Source organism: Acomys russatus, chromosome 28 (assembly GCF_903995435.1).
Source record: "Acomys russatus chromosome 28, mAcoRus1.1, whole genome shotgun sequence".
Classification (NCBI taxonomy): Eukaryota; Metazoa; Chordata; class Mammalia; order Rodentia; family Muridae; genus Acomys; species Acomys russatus.
Window position 1 is genome coordinate 39,435,437 of NC_067164.1, and position 26,235 is coordinate 39,461,671.

The following is a 26,235-nucleotide window of genomic DNA, read 5'->3' on the forward strand; positions in this document are numbered from 1 at the left end:
TTAGGTATCCTGAGCTCCACCTCACTGCACAGCTAAGTGGGACCTTGAACTTCTTCCTACCTCCAGCTCTAGAGCCAGGGATAGGCGTGCGTGTGCGTGTGCGTGTGCTTTCACATCAAGCCCCTAGCGTGATGAGCCTGTTAGGTGAGTACCGCGCCAGCCGAGCTGCATGCCAGCCCAATCGGAGGTAACCCCCAAAGTGTGTCCCTTACCAGCTACTTAACAATCAGTCGTTTTTCAACATATAGTCCCACCTCGCTGAACTTCGCATTCACGGAGCTCTTGGGGGGGTGGCATTGTTGATTTTCCTTTAATTTAAAGGTCATGCCATACTCTATTTACAGCAGACAGAGACACTGAGCATTGACATTTGGTCCGTTTATTATGCCATGTGTAAGTGTGTTTTCCTGTACCGCAGCCTGAAATCCTACATATGCTCTTATCCCTCTCCAGCCTCCACTCCAGCCTCCTCGGGCTGGTGCCTCAGGAAACAGCGCTGACACATGGGATGGGATGTCTCAGTGCGCGTGAAACCACTGTGGAATGGCACCGGGCAGCCCTTCCTTCCATCTTGAGAGGATAAAGTTTCTGAATTAATACGGAATAGGAGAGGAAATGTGAACTATATAAACTGAAGTGCAATTACAAATACTGTAAATAAAATTGACAGTACAAGTTCTGGAAACCTGGTGGATGAGCTACAAAATCCAGGGAAATTATTACCATGAAATCAAGCGTTCTCCCCCCACCACGGGAGTGGCTCTCTCTTCCCCCCTCCCACGGGAGCGGCTCCCCCCCCCACGGGAGCGGCTCCCCCCCCCACGGGAGCGGCTCTCCCCCCCCCCGCCACGGGAGCGGCTCTCTTCCCCCCTCCCACGGGAGCAGCTCTCTCAAGGCTGCCTGGTTCCATGATGCCAAATTGGCTGCAGTGAAAATGGTCACAGCTTCCAAAGGAGACAGCGAGGAAACAAGGTAAACAGAAAATCAAACATTAAAAACACTATCATTTTGATTACTATCGTGAAATCAGCGGGGACCCAGTGAACCGGCTTTCAGGGAGACCATGACTCGTCTTCATTTATCTTTGTAGCCAACAACGGCATCAAACTTAACATTGATCCTGTGTTTTAAAATGCCCAGGAACCTCTCAGGAAAGATCCTAAAAGAGACATGTAAACACAATTAGAAAAGGGACACTACGTACATTTGTAAAAACATTTGTTTAAAATGCTTAATATTTAATTGATGATGTATTGTGTCAGAGTCATCATAGATAGACATTATTATGAACCATAATTTGGACTTGATTTTTTTCCATTTAAATTTACTTCCTTCTTAAACGAGGAACAAGGGGTTTAGCTTTCTCTGGAATAGGACTATCCCAAACACCTTTTCAATATACACATATATGTATTTACTTATTTTTGAAATAAATATACTCTACTCTTCTCCCCCCAAAAAAGATCTCTGAGTGGAGGTATACAAAACTGAACAGTTGAGATACTAAAGTGTTAAAAAACAGCCTGGAGCTGGAAAGAAAGTAAAAATCAGAGCTGATACTTTGCTTTATAGTTTAGAACATTACTGAAATGCTCCACAGAAGCCCAGAGAAGAGCGGAAAGCAGAAATGCAGGCAGGGCCCTTGGTTTTGAGCATAATGCTGAAGAAATTATTTTGCATTTACATTAAATGTATATGAAAAATGTATGCCCAACTCATCTTATGAACAACTCCTGTGACTATAAAAGGCTATGAACAGTGACTGACATGCAGCAGCGTGTACTAAAGAATATTTATGGGCCAGGGGTGGTGCTGCACGCCTTTAATCCCAGCACTCGAGAGGCAGAGGCAGGTGGATCGCTGTGAGTTTGAGGCCAGCCTAGTCTACAAAGTGACTACAGGACAACCAAGTCTAACACAGAGAGAACCTATCTAGAAAAACAAACCAAAACAAAACAAAAGAACATTTAGAAGCTTCTCACAGTCCAGCGGGTCTGAGAAAATAAGCGGGATGTACATGTGTGCCAATGCACTGATATACAGTGCCCTGCTGGACAGCATGCAAGCCGGGTTTGGAAACTGCTCGCTCAATAAATGCACTGATATACAGTGCTCTGCTTGACAGCATTCAAACCGGATTTGGAAACTGCTCGCTCAATAAATGCAGTGGCAGTTACAACAGTAACAGCAGCAAGCAGTGACGCACGGCGCTCAGGGAGTGCTCATGGTGAACTTTAGATTCCACGTCCCCCGCCTCCACCCCCAGGGTTTCTCTGTGTAGCCCTGGCTATCCTGGAACTCATGCTGTAGACCAGGATGGCTCAAACTTAGAGATCTGCCTGCCTCTGCCTCGTGAGTGCTGGGAGTAAAGGTGTGCGCCACTACTGCCAGGTTTAGGCTTTTGTATTTGTAAAAAAAGATTAATTTAATGTGGATGAGGGCTTTGCCTCTAGGTGTGTGTGCCTGGTGTCCGCTGGGTCCAGCAGAGGGAGCCAGATCCCCTGGAACTGGAGTTAAGGACCTCTGTGAGTCACTGCACTGGGAACTAAAGGCTGCTGAGCAGTTCTCTAGGTCTTCCCTTGAGCTTTTTAACCTACAGACGAGGATGTGTTCCACTGGGTTTTGAGCAGAAGGTGATAGAAACTCTTAAGGGCTTTTTTGTTTGTTTAATCATTTGTTTTTAGTTCTTAAAAAAATATGACTTTTTGGACCAGCTGCTGGTGGCAGTTACTTGTGAAAATACATATTTCTGAGTCCAGATCCGAAAGCCCTGTATTAAGGTGCCTAGCGATCTCAGCGAGTGGGAGAAGCCTCCGCCCAGGTTCAGAGCTTGGGCGGGGCGCTTGCTTCTTCAGCTTCCTGGAGGCTCACTGTCCGCACAGCTTCAGGGCTACCCAGCTTTCTCAGGTGGGGAATGGGGGGCTCATGCTTTAGAGGCATCTAAGTTCGGCTGTGCACAGAGTCGCTGGAAGAGCTGGGGGACAGGTGCCAGGCTCCCTGGAATTCCAGCGTGCACCAGAGAAGTGCTGCAGAGACAGTAATACGACCCTCTGCAGGGTCCGAGGGTAACACGCTCTCAGGGACAAAGGTACTCAGAATCCAGGGACCACAGCACAAGCAAGGCCAAGACCCCTGAACTTAGAATCACCCAGCAACTGCCGTGCTCCAGGACGGTTTTCTACAGCATGAGATTTCCTAGGTGCCCTGGGTGAGTGAGTGTCTAAATTCGAACTTTGTTACCAGCTGAGCAAAGGCTGTGGCAGCTATGTGAAATGCCTTGTTCAGGAAGTTTCAAAGTCCCTTGCTAGTTTTTCTTCCTGCCTTACAGAAGCTGGGTTCTTTTTTTTTCTTTTCTGGACTCAATAGACGGATCCCCGAATGGGAAGGTTCTTGACTTGGTTTTGCCCTTCATTTAGGAGGCAGAAAACAATGGAAGCTACTGTTTCCAGGTGGGCACAGTTACAATAGCTTTCTCACACTACCCCCTTTCTGCTGTCAGCCACAGAATTTAAAATTCAACCAGTTTTCATCTGGACTATGAGACCGTGACTTTCAGATTTCTTTGAAATCACCAAGTATTGATAATAAGCATGTTGCTTTACAGATGACAGAAAGATAATAGTAATAAAAAATCTAACTGTGGCCTCCTTTTCAAATCTTACTCTCCAATGATTCTACTATTAAAACTGCTTTAGAAGCATTCTTGTTCACTGATATGGTACATAAATTTATTTTTAAAGAAAGTCTAACAAGCCTTAAAAACACATGAAAATATTTCAGTAGCTGTTCCAGTCCTCCTCAGCTTTAAAAATTGATAGAGTCTCTCAGCCTAAGCTTCTTGACAGCTTACTCCCACATCACTGCAGTTGACCACCTGAGGTTAAGTCTCGAAGGAATGTGCTGACGTCTAGTGCACGCAAACACAGCTGCCACTTACCGTTCCAATACTGTCAACAGCGCTATAGCTCCCGGAACAAAAATCATTTTCTTCTCGGTGAGGATGCCATACATGAGATGCTCTACCACCTCCTCAGGTTCCAGGGTGGGCCCTAAACTGAAACAGAAGCAGGCTTCAGAAACAAGAGCCCCTTGATGAGGCTGAACAAGGGGAATTACCGTGGGCCTGAGCACTGACTGGTCAAAGCAGCCACCTCCACCACAGGCTCTCGGAAACCGCACATGCCGCTACGGACACCAGCCACCTACTTAGTGCACAGCGTGCACCACATGCTGCAGTAAGCTTTCCACAAAGGTGCTCCCTCTGAAGATTTACAATTGCCCAATGCAAGAGATAATATAGTCCTTAAGAATGGCAATTAGAGAAATGACTAGGTAAACTAGAGCTAACAAATTCACGTTTAAAACGTCAGTCATCTTGGGAATGAGTATAATTATGAAATGTTATTATATATTAAGACTCTTTATAGGACAATGTCTCACATGTCAAGGGAAATATGACCAGTGTTGCCTGGTACCAACCATCAGGAAGTGCACACTGTGGCCTGGTGCCCGCCATCAGGAAGTGCACACTGTGGCCTGGTGCCCGCCATCAGGAAGTGCACACTGTGGCCTGGTGCCTGCCATCAGGAAGTGCACACTGTGGCCTGGTGCCCGCCATCAGGAAGTGCACACTGTGGCCTGGTGCCTGCCATCAGGAAGTGCACACTGTGGCCTGGTGCCCGCCATCAGGAAGTGCACACTGTGGCCTGGTGCCCGCCATCAGGAAGTACACACTGTGGCCTGGTGCCCGCCATCGGGAAGTGCACACTGTGGCCTGGTGCTGCCATCAGGAAGTGCACACTGTGGCCTGGTGCCGGCCATGAGGAAGTGCACACTGTGGCCTGGTGCCCGCCATCAGGAAGTGCACACTGTGGCCTGGTGCCCGCCATCAGGAAGTGCACACTGTGGCCTGGTGCCCGCCATCAGGAAGTGCACACTGTGGCCTGGCGCCCGCCATTGGGAAGTGCACACTGTGACCTGGTGCCCGCCATCAGGAAGTGCACACTGTGGCCTGGTGCCAACCATCAGGAAGTGCACACTGTGGCCTGGTGCCCGCCATCAGGAAGTGCACACTGTGGCTTGGTGCCCGACATCAGGAAGTGCACACTGTGACCTGGTGCCCGCCATCAGGAAGTGCACACTGTGACCTGGTGCCCGCCATCGGGAAGTGCACACTGTGGCCTGGTGCCCGCCATCAGGAAGTGCACAACTGTGACCTGGTGCCCGCCATCAGGAAGTGCACACTTTGACCTGGTGCCCAGCCCATCAGGAAGTGCACACTGTGGCCTGGTGACCGCCATCAGGAAGTGCACACTGTGGCCTGGTGCCAACCATCAGGAAGTGCACACTGTGCCTGGTTGCCTGCCATTGGGAAGTGCACACTGTGCCTGGTGTCCCGCCATCGGGAAGTGCACACTGGGCCTGGTGCCCGCCATTCAGGAAGTGCACATTTGTGGCTTGGTGCCAACCATCAGGAAGTGCACAATGTGGCCTGGTGCCCACCATCCGGAAGTGCACACTGTGGCCTGGTGCCCGCCTCAGGAATGCCCTGCCCATCAGGAAGTGCACACTGTGGCCTGGTGCCTGCCATCAGGAAGTGCACACTGTGGCCTGGTGCTGCCATCAGGAAGTGTACACTGTGACCTGGTGCCCGCCATCAGGAAGTGCACACTGTGGCCTGGTGCCAACCATCCGGAAGTGCACACTGTGGCCTGGTGCCCGCCATCAGGAAGTGCACACTGTGGCCTGGTGCTGCCATCAGGAAGTGCACACTGTGGCCTGGTGCTGCCATCAGGAAGAGCTACAGTGACTGATTGTTGCTTGATGTCCTTTGCACTGCCTAAGATCAAACAATTCCAGAATGAAGTAGGGTAACTCTCAGGTCTTGTGGTTTAAAGAGGCCGAAGGAAAGGACTTTTCAGATAAAGTTCAACTTCTCCCACATCCTTGCGTTGATAGGAAACGCAATCATGCTCAGTAAATGCTCACAATGACTTTTCTAGAAAGTGGCCATCAATATTGTGAGCCAACCTTTCAGGAGGGAATTATGGACAAGGAGGAAGACTGAGCACTGACTTATCATGTAAGTATCTGAGCCACTGGGTGGGGAGCAGAAATTCAACTGCTTACATCAAAAACTTGGGTTTTAACGTTTGTTGTTTCTTAATCTAAAAACGGGCACAAGGGCTGGAGAGATGGCTCAGCCATTAAAGGCTGGGCTCACAACCAAACATATAAAAATGGGCACAAGGCAGCCTGAGTTGGCCAGTGTTTAACAAGTGGCTCTCCAAAGGACAGGCTCTCAGTTTTTGAGGGCTTGGTGGTTTCCACAGAACTGATGTTCCCTCCCAGGGCAGGTTTCAGCTGCCCATAGGGCATCCCCTGATGAGCACCAGGGAGCATCAACACTCCCCAGAATGTGATGGCGAAATGCACATCTGCTGTTAGCACTTTACACAGCTATACAAGTACCTAACAGCTACTTATGGACTAGCTGAGATGAGATACTCTTTCTGACACACACACACACACACACACGAATATCTAGAGGAAAAACAGCTATATTTGAATAAAAGAGAAATGTCTTAAGAGTTGGCTATGAAAAAGTAAGGATTATCAATTGCACTTAGTCTAATAATTTAGATCATGCTGCATTGTTTATCACATTAATTGGACAGAAGGAGATAAGTTACTTCAAGAAGACTTAATTAAAAACAGCCTGTTCTTGAACCAACAGGGTCTCTATGGGGGTCCCTGTGACCACCAGGGCCAGCAGAGTGTTGATCAGCGTGAGGCATGACTTAGACAGTGTTGGTTCTGACTTTTAGTGTCTGACCTGAAGCAGTCTACTGTAAGCATATTTAAGCTGGAGAGCAGTCTCCTGGTGTAATACAATCCCCTGTGCACAAGGAGGCAGAGTGACACGGAGCTCAGTTTAAAGCATGTGCTGCTCTTTCCAAGAAGATGGCCTCTAGGGACGGTTCCCTGTGGCAGCTTAAGGCCCAGGGAAGGATCTGGTGTGCTTAGGAGTCACCTGGGCTATCACACACCTCCCGTTCTGGCTGAGGGAGCGTGGGAGGCTCTGGCCCTACAGAGAGCACAGATCATTAGTCTATTTGTCACCTCCATCTCCAGCCTTCTGGGTGGAGAAATAGGCTATCCATCTTTTTCTTTGGGCTCTCTCCCTCGAGTGCTAGGATCGCAGGCATGTCTCACTACTCTGGTCTTCATGTGGTGCTGGAGAATAAATGTGGGGCTTGTGCACGCTAGGAAAGCACCCTACAAACTGAGCCGTGTTCCTTAGGCCCTGAGTACTGGCATTGCATTTTTGGCTTTTGCCTCCAGGTGGTAAAAAAGTAAATCTCTTGATATGTAACAAGTAATTTTTAAAAAGTAATTTTGTATCTTAAGTAGTAATCATTTGGCTTTCCTATTTTTCTAGTAGCAGATTTAGGGGGGGAAATCAATGGTTAAGATATGAGTTAAGCATAATCACATGGAGGTTTTAAAGTGATTATTTAAAAATCAATAAAAGGAAGGAAGGAGAAGGAAATGCATTACAGTGTGTTTTGTGTTCCGGGCACCCCAGGATTATATCTGTAACAACCAATTTTTAGCAGCATAGCAGACATCATTGCTTTTGTGTTGATATGCTAAAAGCCAGACCATGTGGCTGTATGAAGTGAGAGAAGGTAAGAGGGAGAGAGGGAGGGAGGGGAGGGGGAGAGAGGGAGGGGAGAGAGGGAGGGAGGGGGGGGGGAGAGAGGGAGAGAGGGAAGGGAGAGGGAGGGAGAGAGGGAGGGAGGGGAGGGGGAAGAGGGAGAGGGGAGGGAGGGGGGAGGGGAGAGCGGGAGGAGGGAGGGAGGGGGGGGGGGAGAGGGAGCGAGGGAAGGGAGAGAGGGGGGAGAGGAGAGGAGGGAGGAGGGGAGGGGGGAGAGGGAGAGAGGTGAGGGAGGGGAGGGGAAGAGAGGGGGGAGGGGGGGGGAGAGAGGGAGAGGGAGGGAGGGGGGAGAGGGAGGGAGGGAGAGAGGGAGAGAGGGAGGGAGAGAGGGAGGGAGAGAGAGAGAGGAGGGAGGGGAGGGGAGGGAGAGAGGGAGGGAGAGAGTGGGAGGGAGGGGGGGAGAGAGGGGGAGGAGAGAGAGGGAGGGGAGGGGGAGAGAGGGAGAGAGAGAGTGGGAGGGAGGGGAGGGGGAGAGAGGGAGAGAGGGAAGGGAGAGAGGGAGGGGAGAGAGGGAGGGAGGGGAGGGGGAGAGAGGGAGAGAGAGAGGAGAGAGAGAGAGTGGGAGGGAGGGGAGGGGGAGGAGAGGGAGAGAGGGAAGGGAGAGAGGGAGGGGAGAGAGGATGGGAGGGGGGGAGGGGAGCGAGGGAGAGAGAGAGTGGGAGGAGGGAGGGGGGAGAGGGAGAGAGAGGGAGGGGAGGGGAGAGGGGGGGGAGAGCGGGAGAGAGAGTGGGAGGGAGGGGAGGGGGAGAGGGGAGAGAGGAAGGGAGGAGAGAGGGAGGGGAGAGAGGGAGGGAGGGGAGGGGGAGAGAGGGAGAGAGAGAGTGGGAGGGAGGGGAGGGAGAGGGAGGAGCAGAGAGAGGGAGGGGAGGGGGAGAGAGGGAGAGAGAGAGTGGGAGGGAGGGGAGGGGGAGAGAGGGAGAGAGGAAGGAGAGAGGGAGGGAGAGAGGGAGGGAGGGAGGGGGAGGGAGAGGGAGAGAGGAGTGGGAGGGAGGGGAGGGGAGAGCGGGAGAGGGGGAAAGGGAGAGAGGGGGGGAGGGGAGGGAGAGAGGGAGATGGGGAGGGGGAGGAGAGAGGGGGGGGGAGGGGGAGCGAGGGAGAGAGAGAGTGGGAGGGAGGGGAGGGGGCGAGAGGGAGAGAGAGGGAGGGGAGGGGGGAGAGAGGGAGGGGGGGGGAGGGGGAGAGAGGGAGAGAGAGAGTGGGAGGGAGGGGAGGGGGAGAGAGGGAGAGAGAGAGGGAGGGGAGGGGGAGAGAGGGAGGGAGGGGAGGGGGAGAGAGGGAGAGAGAGAGTGGGAGGGAGGGGAGGGGGGGAGAGGAGAGAGAGAGGGAGGAGGGAGGGGGAGAGGGAGAGGAGGGAGGGAGGGGAGGGGGAGGAGGAGGGAGAGAGAGAGAGAGGGAGGGATGGGAGGGGGAGAGAGGGAGAGAGAGAGAGAAAGGGAGGGAGGGGAGGGGGAGAGAGGGAGAGAGAGAAAAGAAGAAGAAGAAGAAGAAGAAGAAGAAGAAGAAGAAGAAGAAGAAGAGAAGAAGAAGAAGAATAATAATCAAGCTATGGCCAGAGGATCAAAGCTGGCAAGTAGGATCAGAGCATAGAATAGAGGTAGATATAAAATACACTAAAATACACTGTTCCGCTTCTGGCATTTAGCAGGTGACTGTCTTGAAATAACTCTATTGCTATGCAAGTTTATTTAATTCAAGTAATTAATAATTCCCAAGAACTTAACTGGAACGCATGCTAATACGGAATTCCCATGAACTCAGACTATGGTGAACTCTAGCCTTTATGGAAAGCCCGTTTATTCGCACTGTATTACATGTATAAACAGGAGAAGTGATAAACCTCACCAGAGTGCCCGTTAGTATCAATACGAGGTGCATCACTTCGAATTCAGCCACCTAGAAGCTGCTCCAGCCTCTGGCTTTGTCTCACTGGGTCTGAGGCTCCGTTCTGCTGCCTGTGGGCGAGCTGCTAGACTTTCTTAAGCCCAGGTAACTACACAGCATCTGCCCCAGCGCTCAGTGTTCAGTTGGGTCACATTTTTCAAAAAGTGCTCTTTCTCCTGTGAATACAGTCCTGCCAGAAGAGGGCGCTCTTGCCTTGTGCAGCTATGCCCTGGGGCAAGATTAAAGCGGTGACCGGTTAAAAATGTGGTATCTGGTTTTAACAATAGGAAGATAGCCCGTTTTTCTTTGTGTGTTTTGGTTTTCGGGTTGCCAATATGTTATTTTAGTGTCTAAGTCCCGAGCTAGAGAGGAAGTGGCACGTGCTATTTTGGCATGCGAGCCCTTGATTTAATGAACAAGACTTTCCTTCTCATTAACTCTGCTACCCAACCCCAGACTGACCTGCTCCTTTTCTTAGGGTCAAACTAGGGTTTTATAGCTACTACAGATGGAGTTAAGAACTGGCTCTCTGAACTAGATAGTCTTGCTTTTCAGCTTGCTGTTTGTTTCTAGGCTGGAACGGAATTTAGCCTCCGGGGTGGTGGACCCACAGCTGCAGGCCAGAGCACACGGGCTTCTTCTTATTCTAAGGACCTTGTATCTTAACATAGATTCTTTTTGGGTGAAGTCTCATGACACTAAAAGTTCTGCACAGGAAAGTTAACAACAAAATGACGATAGACAGACAGATGGACAAATTATGGGATGGGGCAGAATCTTAGCTTGCTATACATCAACAGAAGAGTAATGTCTAGATTGTAGGAAGAACTAAAGGAACTAAATATCAAGGTACCAAACCAGGGCAATAAATGGGTTGGAAAAGAGAACAGATATTTCTCAAAAAATAAAGGACGAACGGCCAACAAAGATGAAAAAGTGCTCAGCTTCAGCAGCCACCAGAGAGATGCAAACACACCACACTGAGGTTCCACCTCCCAGACCTAGCCGCCTAGAGTTTTCAAAAGGAAATCAGAGCTCAGGTGACAATGTGTCGGCCATTAGGAATGCAAACACAAGCACTGTCTTTCCTCACACAGGCGAGAATGTGGCCTAGAAGGGAGATCAGTATGGTGATGTGCCATGATGGCCCTGAGGGACTGCAAACCAACACGTCACAGAGACCTCAGTGTTACCTGCAGCTCCTACTCACAGACGCTAAGTGATGGGACCAGCTTGGGTATCCAACGACAGGAATGGGTAAAGAAAAATGTGGTGGACACATAAAGAAACTTGTTGTTTAGAGAAAAATAGATTTGGCCGGGGATAAATAATATCAAGTGAATTATGCCAGACTGAGAAAGACAACTATGCTGTCATCCATTTATGATTCCTAGACTGTACATAGATACATAAAGTTGTGTATGTGCATATGACATGGAAGAAGAAGTGAGAGCTGGAGAGATGGCTTGGGCAGTGAGGCGCCTGCTGTGCCAGCATGGGTGTGACTTCCATCCCAGCACCCAGTAAAACCGTGAAAGGCTGGATGAGGCAGCATATGTCTGTAGGTGGGGTGTGTGTGTGTAAAGTGTTTATTACAAATTCAAGTAATAACAATGAATACATTTTTTTATTTAATTTTTAAGTTAACATCCTGTGGAAATGTGTCTGTATTTATTATCAACATTACAAATTCACTAAATGTGAGGTAGAGATCGGTTGGAGCTATGGTTTTAGGATACCTAGTTGATCTGACTAAATTTACATTTCCCTGCAAAATATATATGTGAAGATTCTTAGCACACATGTCTCTTAATGACCAGAGGACAGGAAGGTTCTTTGATTTTTCTCTGCTGGACTCCAGATGAACAATTTCCATCAACTGGGGGTCGGTCCAAGGTTTCACTATTAACTGGTGGCCACATTGTAAATCATCATGATAAATTTCACACTTCTAACTTTCTAATTACTGCTGAGTCATGTGGCAATCTAGCTGTTATTAGTGTAAACTGTATAACTGTATAAATCTTCTAAAATTGTTACTTAGCTTGCTATCACCTGCACACCGCTTTATAAAATAAATCAACTTAGTGGTTTCAAAAAATTAATTAAAGAAAACAGAAGTTCTCAGGTTAAAAATTAAAAAGAAAAAAAAATCCTTATTTAATGCAATACCATGTAAACGAATATGCGCACCAATGTTAAAACTAAAGAGAAGCCGGGTGTGGTGGCGCACGCCTTTAATCCCAGCACTTGGGAGGCAGAGGCAGGTGGATCGCTGTGAGTTTGAGGCCAGCGGATCGCTGTGAGTTCGAGGCCAGCCTGGTCTACAAAGTGAGTCCAGGACAGCCAAGGCTACACAGAGAAACTCTGTCTTGAAACAAAACAAAACAAAACAAAACAAACTAAACTAAAGAGAAAAAAAACCGTAATGCTGTTTCGTGGCTCAATGATGGTCTTTTTGCTCTATGACGGCTGTATATTCTGTACAGCGTATTTCAAGTGTTAGCTTTGGTCTCCTCCTGGCTGGGCAGCAGTAAGCCACCGCTTCCAGTGAGCTAGGAGACATTCCCTTAGTGTTGCTGGGATGTTAGGCGAGGGAGGCAGGTGGCATGCGATGCTGTTCCTGGGACTCCATCCTAGCAGAAGTTGGGGCGCCTGTGTTTGGCTGACTCCTGGGCTCCTGCCACTTTTAGACAGATCTCAGCTTTGGTCCAGTGTTGGCCTTCCACTCAGCCCACGCTTAAAATACAGTGTGCCGCCTTCCCAAGTGAATTAATTGCCCTCATATTCCTCATTAATTTCAAATACATTACACACACACACACACACACACAAAACAAAACCACAGCTAAATTAGAAGAGAAAGAACAAAATTTGAGGGAACAGAATATGCTAGAAAAAGTTATGTCATTAATAAAGTCAAATAGAGAATGAAAATGCGTAGCCAAGTACATATGTGAATTTATGATATAAGTTGAGGCCAGTGAGGGAAACAATGAGTTGTTAAACAAGTAGAACTGAATAACTCATTAACTATTTGGGAAAAGCCATCAGGCTGTGTTGTGGTGACCTGTTCTTTTGTAAGCCTGAGTAAACCCAGGTGAAGGTTTAAATGTAACAAGTGCAGCCATAAAAGACCAGAACATGAAGCTCCCTGGCAGAGTACTGGCCTCACAGGAAGCACTGGGTCCAATCCTGGCACTTTCATTCCCATCCAAGCTACTAGGAAGTGACACGGTGGTGAAAAAGAGACCTTTCTAAATACCTCATAGAACCTAATGGCCATGGGGGCCGCACCTGGGAAAATATCTGCAACCAATACGACATGTAAAAGAGCCTCAGATCCATGAAGGCAACTCACTTTAAAACTCTGAAGCTCCCTGGAAAAGTGAGCAGCCACCATGAAACAGTCAAGCCGCAAGCGCGGTTGTGAGAGCCGGTTATTAATGTGAGTATAAAGACTTCCTGCATGGAGTTGACATCAACTCAAAAGTGAGTGGGGAGGAGCTGAGGCCTCCCTGCCCTGTGAGTAAACTGTAAGCCGGTGCCTTGCTCCAGGGCACTGTGGAGGAACAGCTACACGACCACAGGAGAGTCACCCCGTGGCTTTTGACCAGGGTCCACATGCTCTCCTCATCAGTACCAATATAAGCCATCTCTGGGATTCAGGAGCCCAGCATGTGCCCCACGCAGTCCAGGAGACAAGAATGTGTAATTGAGTCTGATCCAGGGTTGAGGGGAGAAAGGAAGGATTAGCCAGGTCACCTGCTAATCTGTATTTATAGCTAGGCTCTCCCCTTTGTCCCTCTTTGTTTCCCCATCTGTTTTCCCACAGTCTACAAAAACTGGAAGCAAGGTGAACAGACAGCATCAGATGTCAGGTGTTTCAGAGATTAAAGTATTTAGGAAGGCCACAGAATGAGATGCACAGCAAACACCTGTGTCGCGGCCCGGCTCTGCTCCCAGCCTACTCTAAGGCCTTGCTCCGCTCCCAGCCTACTCTGAGGCTTCGCTCCGCTCCCAGCTTACTTGGTACTTGGGTTCTTGATGAAGCCAGTGTTTATGAAGTTAGGGCAGAGGCACGATGTCCTTATTCCTGTCCGTCCCAAAGCAGCCAGTTCATCAGTCAAGGCTCTGTGGAACCCAACAGCAGCAAACTTGCTGGAGCTGAAAGAAAGGAGTTCACAAGTGAATTCAAGGACACAGGGGGGAGCTGCAGTTAGGTGAGAGCCTCTGACCTGTGGCAGGGGCGCCCTCCCCCCCATCACAGGCCTGGCAGAGAGATCTGTGGGGCACACAGGAGCCTCAAGCACGCTGCATGCCTAAGCAGCTGGATTTCAGCACATTAAAGAGATGAAAAGGGGGGCTGGAGAGATGGCTCAGAGTTTAAGAGTACTGACTGCTCTTCCAGAGGACCTGAGTTCAATTCCCAGCAACCACATGATGGCTCACAATCATCTATAATGTGATCTAATGCCCTCTTCTGACCAGCAGGTATACATGCAGGCAGAACACTGTATACATAATAAATCTTAAAAACAAAACCAAAAAAGATTAAAAAAAAAAAAAAAAGAGATGACAAGGAACTTGTGTTCGCTTCCATTAGTGCTGCTTCCATAAAATGTCACTGTGATCTGTTTATAATTTATTCCAACATGGAAATGCTTCTGTGTACATTCATTCTTCTCCTGAGCCTCAGCTTAATTTCCTCAGAGCCGTTTTCTTCCCCCTCCCCCTCCCACTGCACTGTATAGTACTCTTAAGTTTTCTAGAATAGAATGTTTCAGATTTGTAATACGCGCGTGAGTGAGCGTGTGTGTATAGTGTGTATGTATTTGTGTAAAGACGGATTTAAAACTGTTTTTCATTAATGCACTTATTTTTGGAGTCAGGGGTCTCTCACTCACCGTGAAGCTTGCCTGGAGTCTTCTCTCCCTGCCTCTGCAGTACTGGGGTTGTAGGTGCAATTCGCTGGGCTTGGGGGATTGGAGGGTGGGGGAAGGGGGGAGGGGTGAGGGGTGGTGGGGAAATGGGGGGGGGGGGGGGGGTGGAATCTGAACTCAGTGGCTATGCTTGTGTGGCCAGCCCAGCACTTTGCTGACTGAATCCTTCTCCTTACCTCCTTCCTCTTAAGCATTCACTATAATCTGCATGACTATTCTGGTCACAAATGAGTCTCCAGGGTTTTGCCTAAGGCTTGTCTCTTAACAAGCACTCAGTAAATATTATCAAATAAGCCAATCACGGCGCAAAGCAATTCTTACAAAAGCTTCTTCATTTGGAAATACTGTGAAACTACTCTAAGCAGACTCTTTTTTTTTTTCCAGGTAGCTAATCTTAAAAAGTGCTTTATTAAAATATAAAGCCTTTTAGCACTCAAGTTACCCGCCAAAGGTACATAATTCAATCATTTGTTGGTGTCTTACACTACTAATTTAAAAAACTGGCATAAAATACATGTAATTTAGAATCTGTCATTCAGGTATATAGTTCAGTTCAGTGATATAAATTACCAGATGGTTTTATGCTTCTAAGTATCAATGAATTAGAAATTAGATAAAGTATCTATACATTCTTGTCAACTAAGTTGTGCTTTGAAAAAAGAAAGCTGTGGAAAGTTTTCTTTTTTATATTTTTAAGCTTAGAAATATATTGAAGCTGTAAATGAAATACTGTTGGTTTTGATAATCAGGGAGAAAAATGCCACAAATAAAAGTAATGGCATCTAGAATTAACCAGTGTAGGATGGGACCGGCTCCCAGTTAATCAGATGTTTGCCAGTCAGGTGTGGTTTGCCAAAACAGAAATCAAGGTTCAAGGTGCAAAATAAGGTGGCAGATCCAAACTCTAAACGGGGGCAGCAGTGGCTGCATAGTTGGCTGTCTGTTCTTACAGAGGGCTGGGGTTCAGTTCCCAGCACCCACATGGCTGCCCACAGTTGTCTATAAGCTCCAGGTGCAGGCTTCCAGACACTGACAGCTGAGAACTGCAGTGGGGCTTCTGCAAGTCTCAGACACCACACAGCTGTAGCTCAGACGGAGGCGTACCCACTGCTCTGTGCTTACACTTATCTCAGATGACACCCTCTGTCAATTGTGAAAGGCCGTTTCTCTTTGTAAGCGATTTTACTGGCATCTTCATGGTGAATAAACATTACTCTTGTGTGTCCTTGCAGCAAGAAGGCATGGAAATGTCTTAAGCGATTGTCTTTTGGTTGGATCAGTTCCTCCAGCGACCTCTAGGGCAGCCCGTGAAGTGAACTGAAAAGGGGGTGAACAGTTGTTGGTGCTGTTAATCCCCAGACTTGTGTGGCTCTTCCTATTTGGGCAACTTGGAGTCTAGTGTCATGATGAAGACGGTCCTCATTAGATGGGGTAAGGAAAGCTCATTACATAAACTCTAAAAATAATACGAATGTATCTGAACTATAGACATCTGTAGATACACAGACATAAGTATAAACAGGCAGATGGGTAATTTATTTTTATGTAAGATGTGTGTGCATCTTATATAAAAAGTTGACAAATATATTATTAGCCAAGCTAATCAGTCATGAAAACATACAGGCTAAGCGTAGGAGTCGGTGAAGGAAACATGCTCACCTACCAGTAAGCCAGCAAGAAGGGAACAACCGTGTGCCCAGCTGCCGATGCCACAGTGACAATATGGCCATGGTTGTTACTCATCATCGCCGGGAGAAACGCCTTCGTGGTCTAGAAATAATTTTCATTAAAAAGAAACCCCATGAGTGACTTCCGGTTCGCAGGCTCATGGAGAGCACTTTGAAACGAAGACACACTTGTCAAACACTGCTCCTGATACAAATGAAAGCCCTGACTGCCGAGAGCAGCAAGCAGCCTAGGACAAACGGACAGGATGTCACACCGGGAAAACGACCACAGATGCTGAAAGCGTTGAGAACTCATCTCACTCACACTGATGACTACTGCTGTCCCTAACCGGCCGCCTGTTGCCATTGGTGTCCCTGACTATCTCATGGATTGAATAGAAGTGATACACTAGACTACAGGAGGAACTAACATATTCATATTAAATTACTAGGCAATAACTTGACCATGACCTCAAAATGCCACGAAGAGTGATCTTCTGGTGGCTACTAATTGATTCACACACTGAACACTTACTGAGCACCCACTGTGTGCTTGGGATATATAGATTCAAACGGGATAACACACTCCGTTACCAAACACAAACATAGGAAGACAGAGACATCAGTGGCTTGGAAAAAGCAGGGTAAACAGCGCACTGCATTTTCACAGCACCAATCACCCCCAGCTCACGCCTCACAAAGTACTCAGGGCTCTTCTATAAGCTAGCTGTCTGGGGACTGTTTGATTCTATAAGCTAGCTCTCTGGGGACTGTTTGACGTCTTCAGCCACACACACTAAGGTGACTGAATGGTGAGCTCACTCTATCGTAAAGTCTCCCGAGAACAGGGAGGCACACCACGCTCACTGCTGCTACAGAACCTTGTCAGCGACTTGGTGGTCTCCGCTTCCTTCCTGTACGTCTGCATTATCACACAGAGGTGTGCAATTCTAGTTTAGACTCAAACTCTGGAAGCAAGGCACGGAGATACATGCCTGAAAACCCAGAACTTTGGAGGCAGAGAGGCAGGCGGATGAGGAGTTCAAAGCTGGCCTCAACTATATAATAAGTTTAAGGCCTGGGATACCTGAGACCTTAATGCCAAAAAGCCAGAAGAAGCAGACCATAGACAATACCCGGAGCTTACAGCGATGGACTTCATTATTAATTTTGGAAAGTGCAACTGTCAGTAAAATGTAGGCACATCATTAGAGATGGACTCCTAACAGTTGAGTCTCTAACAGGAAGTACTCCTGTAAAAGAAGCCCCACTCACCCAAAAGTGTGCAAGCACATTGACTTCAAAAGTCTTCTCGATCTGAGGGTCCTGTGTAGCAAATAAATCTGCAGCGTAGACGACGCCAGCGTTGTTTACCAGGATGCTAACATCTCCGACTTCTTCCTTTACCTGAAACATCAAAGAGGAAAACTGTCCATTAAGTGTTGGACGGTAGCTTTGCACATTAGGACTGTTAAAGGAGCATTTGTATCTAGTGGGCATAGGAAAAATAGCTTTTACCTATGTGCCACCATGGGGTAAAAGACCCTCTCTATTTTAGAACTTATGGCCAAAGCAGCTCTGTTTAGAATTCTTTTGTAATTTGGCCTCTTGGCCTTACTCTATTGATTATGGAGATAGCTGGATAATAGCACTGATTTAGAAATGCTTCTTTAAAGGTTAAGCAGAAGTGAGTTAAATTTATTAGAGGGTTTTAGGACAGTTAAGGGCAAGTATGTAAATGTAAAACTGACCACACTATCAGGGCGGTCACTCTACTTCCCTATTTTCACAACTACTTTGTTCTACTGCTCGCCAATCAATCTCCATTGGGTGGCAGAGGCTTAGGAGTATGGAGTAGGGGTCTTTGATCAGCCTTGAGCTGATTCAAAATTTCCATTGCTTAAAATAGAGTGATAGCGAGTGCAGTGGTGCGCCCTTTGGTCTCAGGACTCAGGGAGGCAGAGGCAGGCGGGTCGCTGTGAGTTTGAGGCCAATATGCTCTACATAGAGTCCTAGGCCAGCCAGGGATACATAGTGAGGCCTTGTCTCAAAATGAAACAAAATAAAGCAAAACCAAAAAACTGCACACGTGGTTTCTAACATGTGAGTGTTCCTCCTCGATAATTAACTTCTCCCTTTGCTATTAGTTTGGAAGGAAGAACATTTGAGAAACTAAAGTGATCATACCAGAGGGTTATATAAGCCACTAAAGCCAAACTTCAGAGGTTAGTGCAGCTATGGGTAAAATGGTTTCAGTTGAGGAAATATAAACAAGATAGCAGGGCTGGCTGCCAAGGGCTGAACAAGGCATCCTTTGAGCAGTGAAAGCGGCTTGTATTTAAGGAGGAAGAACCTAGGACGATTGCTGCTGCTTCTGGGTTCTACTGTAATCAGTAACAGCACCTGTAAATAAGACAGTAGGAGACTCCTGACGCTTAGACTCCTTTTCATAAGATCGGAGCACCAGAGCTCTCAGGTCTAGCAGTGTAAGGACTTTGTATAAGAACTTCTGTGTTGGCCTTTGAGTAGCTAAGCCTACTGATTGCATACACCCTAGAGTCAGACAGTACTTCGCTATGTATTGGGCTCAAAATCAAAGTTAAGGTTCTCCTAAGAAAGTTGCCATTACTTGGAGCTAGTATGCTGGCACAGTGAAGGAAACATGGTAAATGGCCTAGTAGAAGCAAAGAAATTCAGAATATTATAAGGAAGTATTTTTACAAGCTTGTATGTCATTAAGCTGTTTTTTGAAAATCTGTGGATTAAAAAAAAGATGAACTTCTAGATTCAGCCATACCATTAAGGTTAAACCAAAAGAGCGCAACCGTCTAAGCAGATCCATAACAAACAAGATCGAGCTAATAATGAAAAGCCTGTCAGCTAAAACCAAACCAAACCAAACCAAACCAGAAATGCCAGGGCCAGATGGGGTCACATCAGAATTCTACCAAGCTTTCAAAGAAGAGAGCAACAGCCAATCCTTCTTAAACTACTGAAAAGAACAGAAACTTTAAGGAGCACTCCCACATACTTTCTGTGAATCCAGATTCACTTGAATCCCCAAACCAGGAAACACAGCAAAAAAAGAAAGCCACATGCCAGCATCCCTAATGAACACAGACTCAAAAACACCCAATAAAATACTGGCAAACTGGAATGCAGACATACATTAAAAAGATTACCCACCATGACCAAGTTGGCCTTATCACTGAAAGGTATATGATTCAGTAACGTTGACTTAACAACAAAATCATATGGTCATCTCAATAGATGCAGAAAAACATCTTTGACAAGATCCAGCATACCGTCGTGATAAAGTCCTGGAGAACATAGGGCTAATGGGATCATTCCTCAACATAATACAGGTACATGAGACACCCACAGCCAGCACCATCACTAACAGAGGAAAGCTTGTAGCAATCCCACTGAAGTCAGGAGTGACACAGCAATGCCCACTTTTCTGACTTCTTTTCAATATTGTGCTTGAAGTACTTTCTGGAGCAATAAGGCAAGAGAAGAAAATTTAAGGGGTACAAATAGGAAAAGAAGTCAAACTATGCCCGCCTGCAGGTGACATGACACTATACATTATGGATCCCCACAATTCTAATGGAAAACTTCAAGAATAAATAAAATAATAAATTCAACAATGCAGCAGGATTAAAAAAAAAAACATATAAATCAATCAATAGCTTTTCTATAGACCACCAACAAACCTACAGAAAATGGACCGTGGACACACTCCTGTTTCCAATAGCCTCAGAGAAAATAAGATACCTATGAATAACTTAACCAAGGAAGTAAAGAACCTCGAAAATGAGAACTGTGAAGCCTCTGAAGAGAGAGACAGAGAAAGGCGCTGGAAAATGGAAAGACATTCCATGCTCAGGGAGTGTTAGAATTAATATTAGGAAAATGACTGTTCTAGCTAAAGCTATTTAGAGTCAGTGCATTCCCAATCAAAGTCCCCAACTCAAGCGACACACTTCCTACAACAAGGCCACACCTCCTAATCCTTCTAATCCTTTCAAACAGCTTGTGACTAAGCATTCAGATATATGAGCCTATATGGGCCATTCTTATTCAAACCACCACACAAACGACCCATGGGAAAAAAAAATGGGCCTGGGACCTGAAAAGAGACATTTCAAATCAAGAAAAAGTTGGCTAAGAAACACCTTTAAGAAATGTTCATTATTCCGAGAAAGTGGAGAAACCCAATCAAAACTATTTAAGACTTCATCTTACTCCAGTCAGAATGGTAAAGACAAACAAAACAAGTGACAGCAAAGCTGGCAAGGACGTGGGGAGATGGGATTCCTCATTCAGTGTTGGTGGGAGTACAAACTGCGAGGACGTGGGGAGATGGGATTCCTCATTCAGTGTTGGTGGGAGTGCAAACTGCTGCAGCCGCTATGGCAATGTAGTGTAGAGAATTCACGAAAGCTGAAAATAAATCTACCACATGACCAAGCTATACCACCCCTTGGCATATGCTCACAGGACTTGACATCCCGCTCCACAGATTCTTGCTCAGCCAATAGCTATGAAATATAAACTGATCAAAGTATAATGAAAATGGGGTGAATATACTTTCTGACATACTATTCAACTGTAAAGAAAAATGAAATCATCAAAGTTTCACGTAAATGGATGGAACTAGAAAAGATCATATTGAATGAGGTAGCCTGGACCTAGAAATAATAAAAATGTCAATTCTTCTCTCTCATTGGGGCTCCTAGCTCCAAATCTTCAGATTGAGTATATATGTGGCAGTAACTGCAGAAACTAGGAAAGTAAAAAGGGTCATTGCCAGGATGAAGTGTTGGGGAGCAATCAAGAAGGGAATAGCAGGGTGTAATCGATCTGATCAGAAAAACAGGAAAGGGGCTCAAATGAGGAAGGAAGGTAAATGCCTAAGAAAGAAATGGTGAGAACATCCGGAAAAGTCACAAGGAATCACACCCTTTAACCATTTACTTTTTTAAAAGCCAGGCATTGTGTCACACGCCTTTAATCCCAGAACTCAGGAGGCAGAGGTAGGCGAATCTCCGAGTTCAAGGCCAGCCTGGTCTACAGAGTGTTTCCGGGAAAGCCAGGGCTACACAGAGAAACCCTGTCTTGAAAAACTAAAACCAACCAACTAACTGACCAAACAAACAAACAAAAAGATCAAGAACAACACAGCAAACAAACAAACTTATTACACATATAAGTTGGCATATAAACACACACACACACATTTTTAAAATAAAATTTGCTCATCTGGGCTGACAATGAGCTGAAGACTAACAAAGTCCCCAGTACCAGACACAAGAAGCCCTTCTTTGAGTTGTCAGCAGGGTCCTCCAAAAGACTCCCCAAAGCATACAATCTATTGCTGTCCCTGTTGGTTGCCCTGCAGAGATGGAAGGCAAGTTCTTTTTTTTTTTTTTTTTTTTTTTTTTGGTTTTTCGAGACAGGGTTTCTCTGTGTAGACTTGGCCATCCTGGACTCACTTTGTAGACCAGGCTGGTCTCAAACTCACAGCGATCCACCTGCCTCTGCCTCCCGAGTGCTGGGATTAAAGGCATGTGCCACCACGCCCGGCTTGGAAGGCAAGTTCTTATTGCTGAAGATACCACGCACTTCAGACACAGGTCCCAGAGGCCCCCTTCCCTGAAGATTCGCTTCCATGGTACCAGCTGTTGCCATGCAAGCTTCCAAATGGGATAGGCAACCAACAGTCCTACCTAGCTGTGATGTCTGTGATTCACCACAATGGTCAGCAAGACACGGTAACTCTAAGACGCTGTAGTGGCACACACACCCTGGTGGTAACTGTACTAAGACGTGGTAGTGGCACACACACCCTGGTGGTAACTCTAAGACGTGGTAGTGGCACACACACCCTGGTGGTAACTCTAAGACACTGTAGTGGCACACACACCCTGGTGGTAACTCTAAGACACTGTAGTGGCACACACACCCTGGTGGTAACTAAGACACTGTAGTGGCACACACACCCTGGTGTAACTCTAAGACGCTGTAGTGGCACACACACCCTGTGGTAACTCTAAGACACTGTAGTGCACACACACCCTGGTGGTAACTAAGACACTGTAGTGGCACACACACCCTGGTGGTAACTCTAAGACACTGTAGTGGCACACACACCCTGGTGGTAACTCTAAGACACTGTAGTGGCACACACACCCTGGTGGTAACTCTAAGACGCTGTAGTGGCACACACACCCTGGTGGTAACTAAGACACTGTAGTGGCACACACACCCTGGTGGTAACTCTAAGACACTGTAGTGGCACACACACCCTGGTGGTAACTAAGACACTGTAGTGGCACACACACCCTGGTGGTAACTAAGACACTGTAAGTGGCACACACACCCTGGTGGTAACTAAGACACTGTAGTGGCACACACACCCTGGTGGTAACTCTAAGACAGCTGGTAGTGGCACACACACCCTGGTGGTAACTCTAAGACGCTGTAGTGGCACACACACCCTGGTGGTAACTCTAAGACACTGTAGTGGCACACACACCCTGGTGGTAACTAAGGACACTGTAGTGGCACACACACCCTGGTGGTAACTCTAAGACGCTGTAGTGGCACACACACCCTGGTGGTAACTAAGACACTGTAGTGGCACACACACCCTGGTGGTAACTAAGACACTGTAGTGGCACACACACCCTGGTGGTAATCTAAGACACTGTAGTGGCAACACACACCCTGGTGGTAACTAAGACACTGTAGTGGCACACACACCCTGGTGGTAACTCTAAGACACTGTAGTGGCACACACACCCTGGTGGTAACTAAGACACTGTAGTGGCACACACACCCTGGTGGTAACTCTAAGACACTGTAGTGGCACACACACCCTGGTGGTAACTAAGACACTGTAGTGGCACACACACCCTGGTGGTAACTAAGACACTGTAGTGGCACACACACCCTGGTGGTAACTAAGACACTGTAGTGGCACACACACCCTGGTGGTAACTCTAAGACGTGGTAGTGGCACACACACCCTGGTGGTAACTCTAAGACGTGGTAGTGGCACACACACCCTGGTGGTAACTCTAAGACACTGTAGTGGCACACACACCCTGGTGGTAACTAAGACACTGTAGTGGCACACACACCCTGGTGGTAACTCTAAGACGCTGTAGTGGCACACACACCCTGGTGGTAACTAAGACACTGTAGTGGCACACACACCCTGGTGGTAACTAAGACACTGTAGTGGCACACACACCCTGGTGGTAACTAAGACACTGTAGTGGCACACACACCCTGGTGGTAACTCTAAGACGTGGTAGTGGCACACACACCCTGGTGGTAACTCTAAGACACTGTAGTGGCACACACACCCTGGTGGTAACTAAGACACTGTAGTGGCACACACACCCTGGTGGTAACTCTAAGACGCTGTAGTGGCACACACACCCTGGTGGTAACTAAGACACTGTAGTGGCACACACACCCTGGTGGTAACTCTAAGACGCTGTAGTGGCACACACACCCTGGTGGTAACTCTAAGACACTGTAGTGGCACACACACCCTGGTGGTAACTAAGACACTGTAGTGGCACACACACCCTGGTGGTAACTAAGACACTGTAGTGGCACACACACCCTGGTGGTAACTCTAAGACACTGTAGTGGCACACACACCCTGGTGGTAACTAAGACACTGTAGTGGCACACACACCCTGGTGGTAACTCTAAGACACTGTAGTGGCACACACACCCTGGTGTAACTCTAAGACACTGTAGTGGCACACACACCCTGGTGGTAACTCTAAGACACTGTAGTGGCACACACACCCGGGTGGTAACTAAGACACTGTAGTGGCACACACACCCTGGTGGTAACTAAGACACTGTAGTGGCACACACACCCTGGTGGTAACTAAGAACACTGTAGTGCACACACACCCTGGTGGTAACTCTAAGACAGCTGTAGTGGCACACACACCCTGGTGGTAACTCTAAGACCTGTAGTGGCACACCACCCTGGTGGTAACTAAGACACTTGTAGTGGCACACACACCCTGGTGGTAACTCTAAGACACTGTAGTGCACACACACCCTGGTTGTAACTCTAAGACACTGTAGTGGCACACACACCCTGGTGGTAACTAAGACACTGTAGTGGCACACACACCCTGGTGGTAACTCTAAGACACTGTAGTGGCACACACACCCTGGTGGTAACTAATACACTGTAGTGGCACACACACCCTGGTGGTAACTAAGACACTGTAGTGGCACACACACCCTGGTGGTGTAACTCTAAGGACCTGTAGTGGCACACACACCCTGGTGGTAACTAAGACGCTGTAGTGGCACACACACCCTGGTGGTAACTAAGACCACTGTAGTTGCAACAACACCCTGGTGGTAACTCTAAGACGCTGTAGTGGCACACACACCCTGGTGGTAACTCTAAGACACTGTAGTGGCACACACACCCTGGTGGTAACTAAGACACTGTAGTGGCACACACACCCTGGTGGTAACTCTAAGACGCTGTAGTGGCACACACACCCTGGTGGTAACTCTAAGACGCTGTAGTGGCACACACCACCCTGGTGGTAACTCTAAGACACTGTAGTGGCACACACACCCTGGTGGTAACTCTAAGACACTGTAGTGGCACACACACCCTGGTGGTAACTAAGACGCTGTAGTGGCACACACACCCTGGTGGTAACTAAGACGCTGTAGTGGCACACACACCCTGGTGGTAACTCTAAGACACTGTAGTGGCACACACACCCTGGTGGTAACTAAGACACTGTAGTGGCACACACACCCTGGTGGTAACTAAGACACTGTAGTGGCACACACACCCTGGTGGTAACTCTAAGACGCTGTAGTGGCACACACACCCTGGTGGTAACTCTAAGACGCTGTAGTGGCACACACACCCTGGTGGTAACTCTAAGACGCTGTAGTGGCACACACACCCTGGTGGTACTAAGACACTGTAGTGGCACACACACCCTGGTGGTAACTAAGACACTGTAGTGGCACACACACCCTGGTGGTAACTCTAAGACACTGTAGTGGCACACACACCCTGGTGGTAACTCTAAGACACTGTAGTGGCACACACACCCTGGTGGTAACTCTAAGACACTGTAGTGGCACACACACCCTGGTGGTAACTCTAAGACGCTTGTAGTGGCACCACACACCCTGGTGGTAACTAAGACACTGTAGTGGCACACAACCCTGGTGGTAACTCTAAGACGCTGTAGTGGCACACACACCCTGGTGGTAACTCTAAGACACTGTAGTGGCACACACACCCTGGTGGTAACTCTAAGACACTGTAGTGGCACACACACCCTGGTGGTACTCTAGACACTGTAGTGGCACACACACCCTGGTGGTAACTCTAAGACGCTGTAGTGGCACACACACCCTGGTGGTAACTCTAAGACGCTGTAGTGGCACACACACCCTGGTGGTAACTAAGACACTGTAGTGGCACACACACCCTGGTGGTAACTAAGACGCTGTAGTGGCACACACACCCTGGTGGTAACTCTAAGACGCTGTAGTGGCACACACACCCTGGTGGTAACTAAGACACTGTAGTGGCACACACACCCTGGTGGTAACTCTAAGACGCTGTAGTGGCACACACACCCTGGTGGTAACTGCACTGGCTGGTTTTATGCCAACCCGTCACAAGCTAGGGTCATCAGAAAGGAGGGAGCTTCCGCTGAGGGAATGGGAGAAGTAGTCTTCCTCAGGCAAGACAGCAACGGGTTACTCAATAGCAAGTGGCCATCCCTGAAAGCACACATACAAGTTACATACTCAGACTGAACAGGCTATAGCCTGTTTAGGAATATACATGTATACACACACACGCACACGCACACACACGCGCACGCACACACAACAATTAGTGGAAAAGGAGGCCATGAATTTGAAAGAGACCAGGGGTGTAGGAGGCTCTGGAGGGAGGGAGGGAGGGAGGGAGGGAGGGAGGGGGGAGGGA

General features: G+C 47.7%; 1 protein-coding gene across 1 annotated transcript in view; it reads right to left on the reverse strand.

The window, feature by feature from the left end:
• Nucleotides 1-1,032: 1,032 nt before the first annotated feature.
• LOC127210856 (estradiol 17-beta-dehydrogenase 11) overlaps nucleotides 1,033-26,235 on the reverse strand; it is a 30,118-nt gene continuing 4,915 nt past the window's right edge. The window contains exons 3-7 of the mRNA XM_051170618.1: nucleotides 17,487-17,618; nucleotides 16,208-16,314; nucleotides 13,631-13,768; nucleotides 3,938-4,054; nucleotides 1,033-1,159 (exon numbers count right to left, since the gene is read on the reverse strand). Of these exons, the coding sequence (XP_051026575.1) occupies nucleotides 1,075-1,159; nucleotides 3,938-4,054; nucleotides 13,631-13,768; nucleotides 16,208-16,314; nucleotides 17,487-17,618 (579 nt within the window). The 3' untranslated portion in view covers nucleotides 1,033-1,074. The remainder of the gene's footprint in view (nucleotides 1,160-3,937; nucleotides 4,055-13,630; nucleotides 13,769-16,207; nucleotides 16,315-17,486; nucleotides 17,619-26,235) is intronic.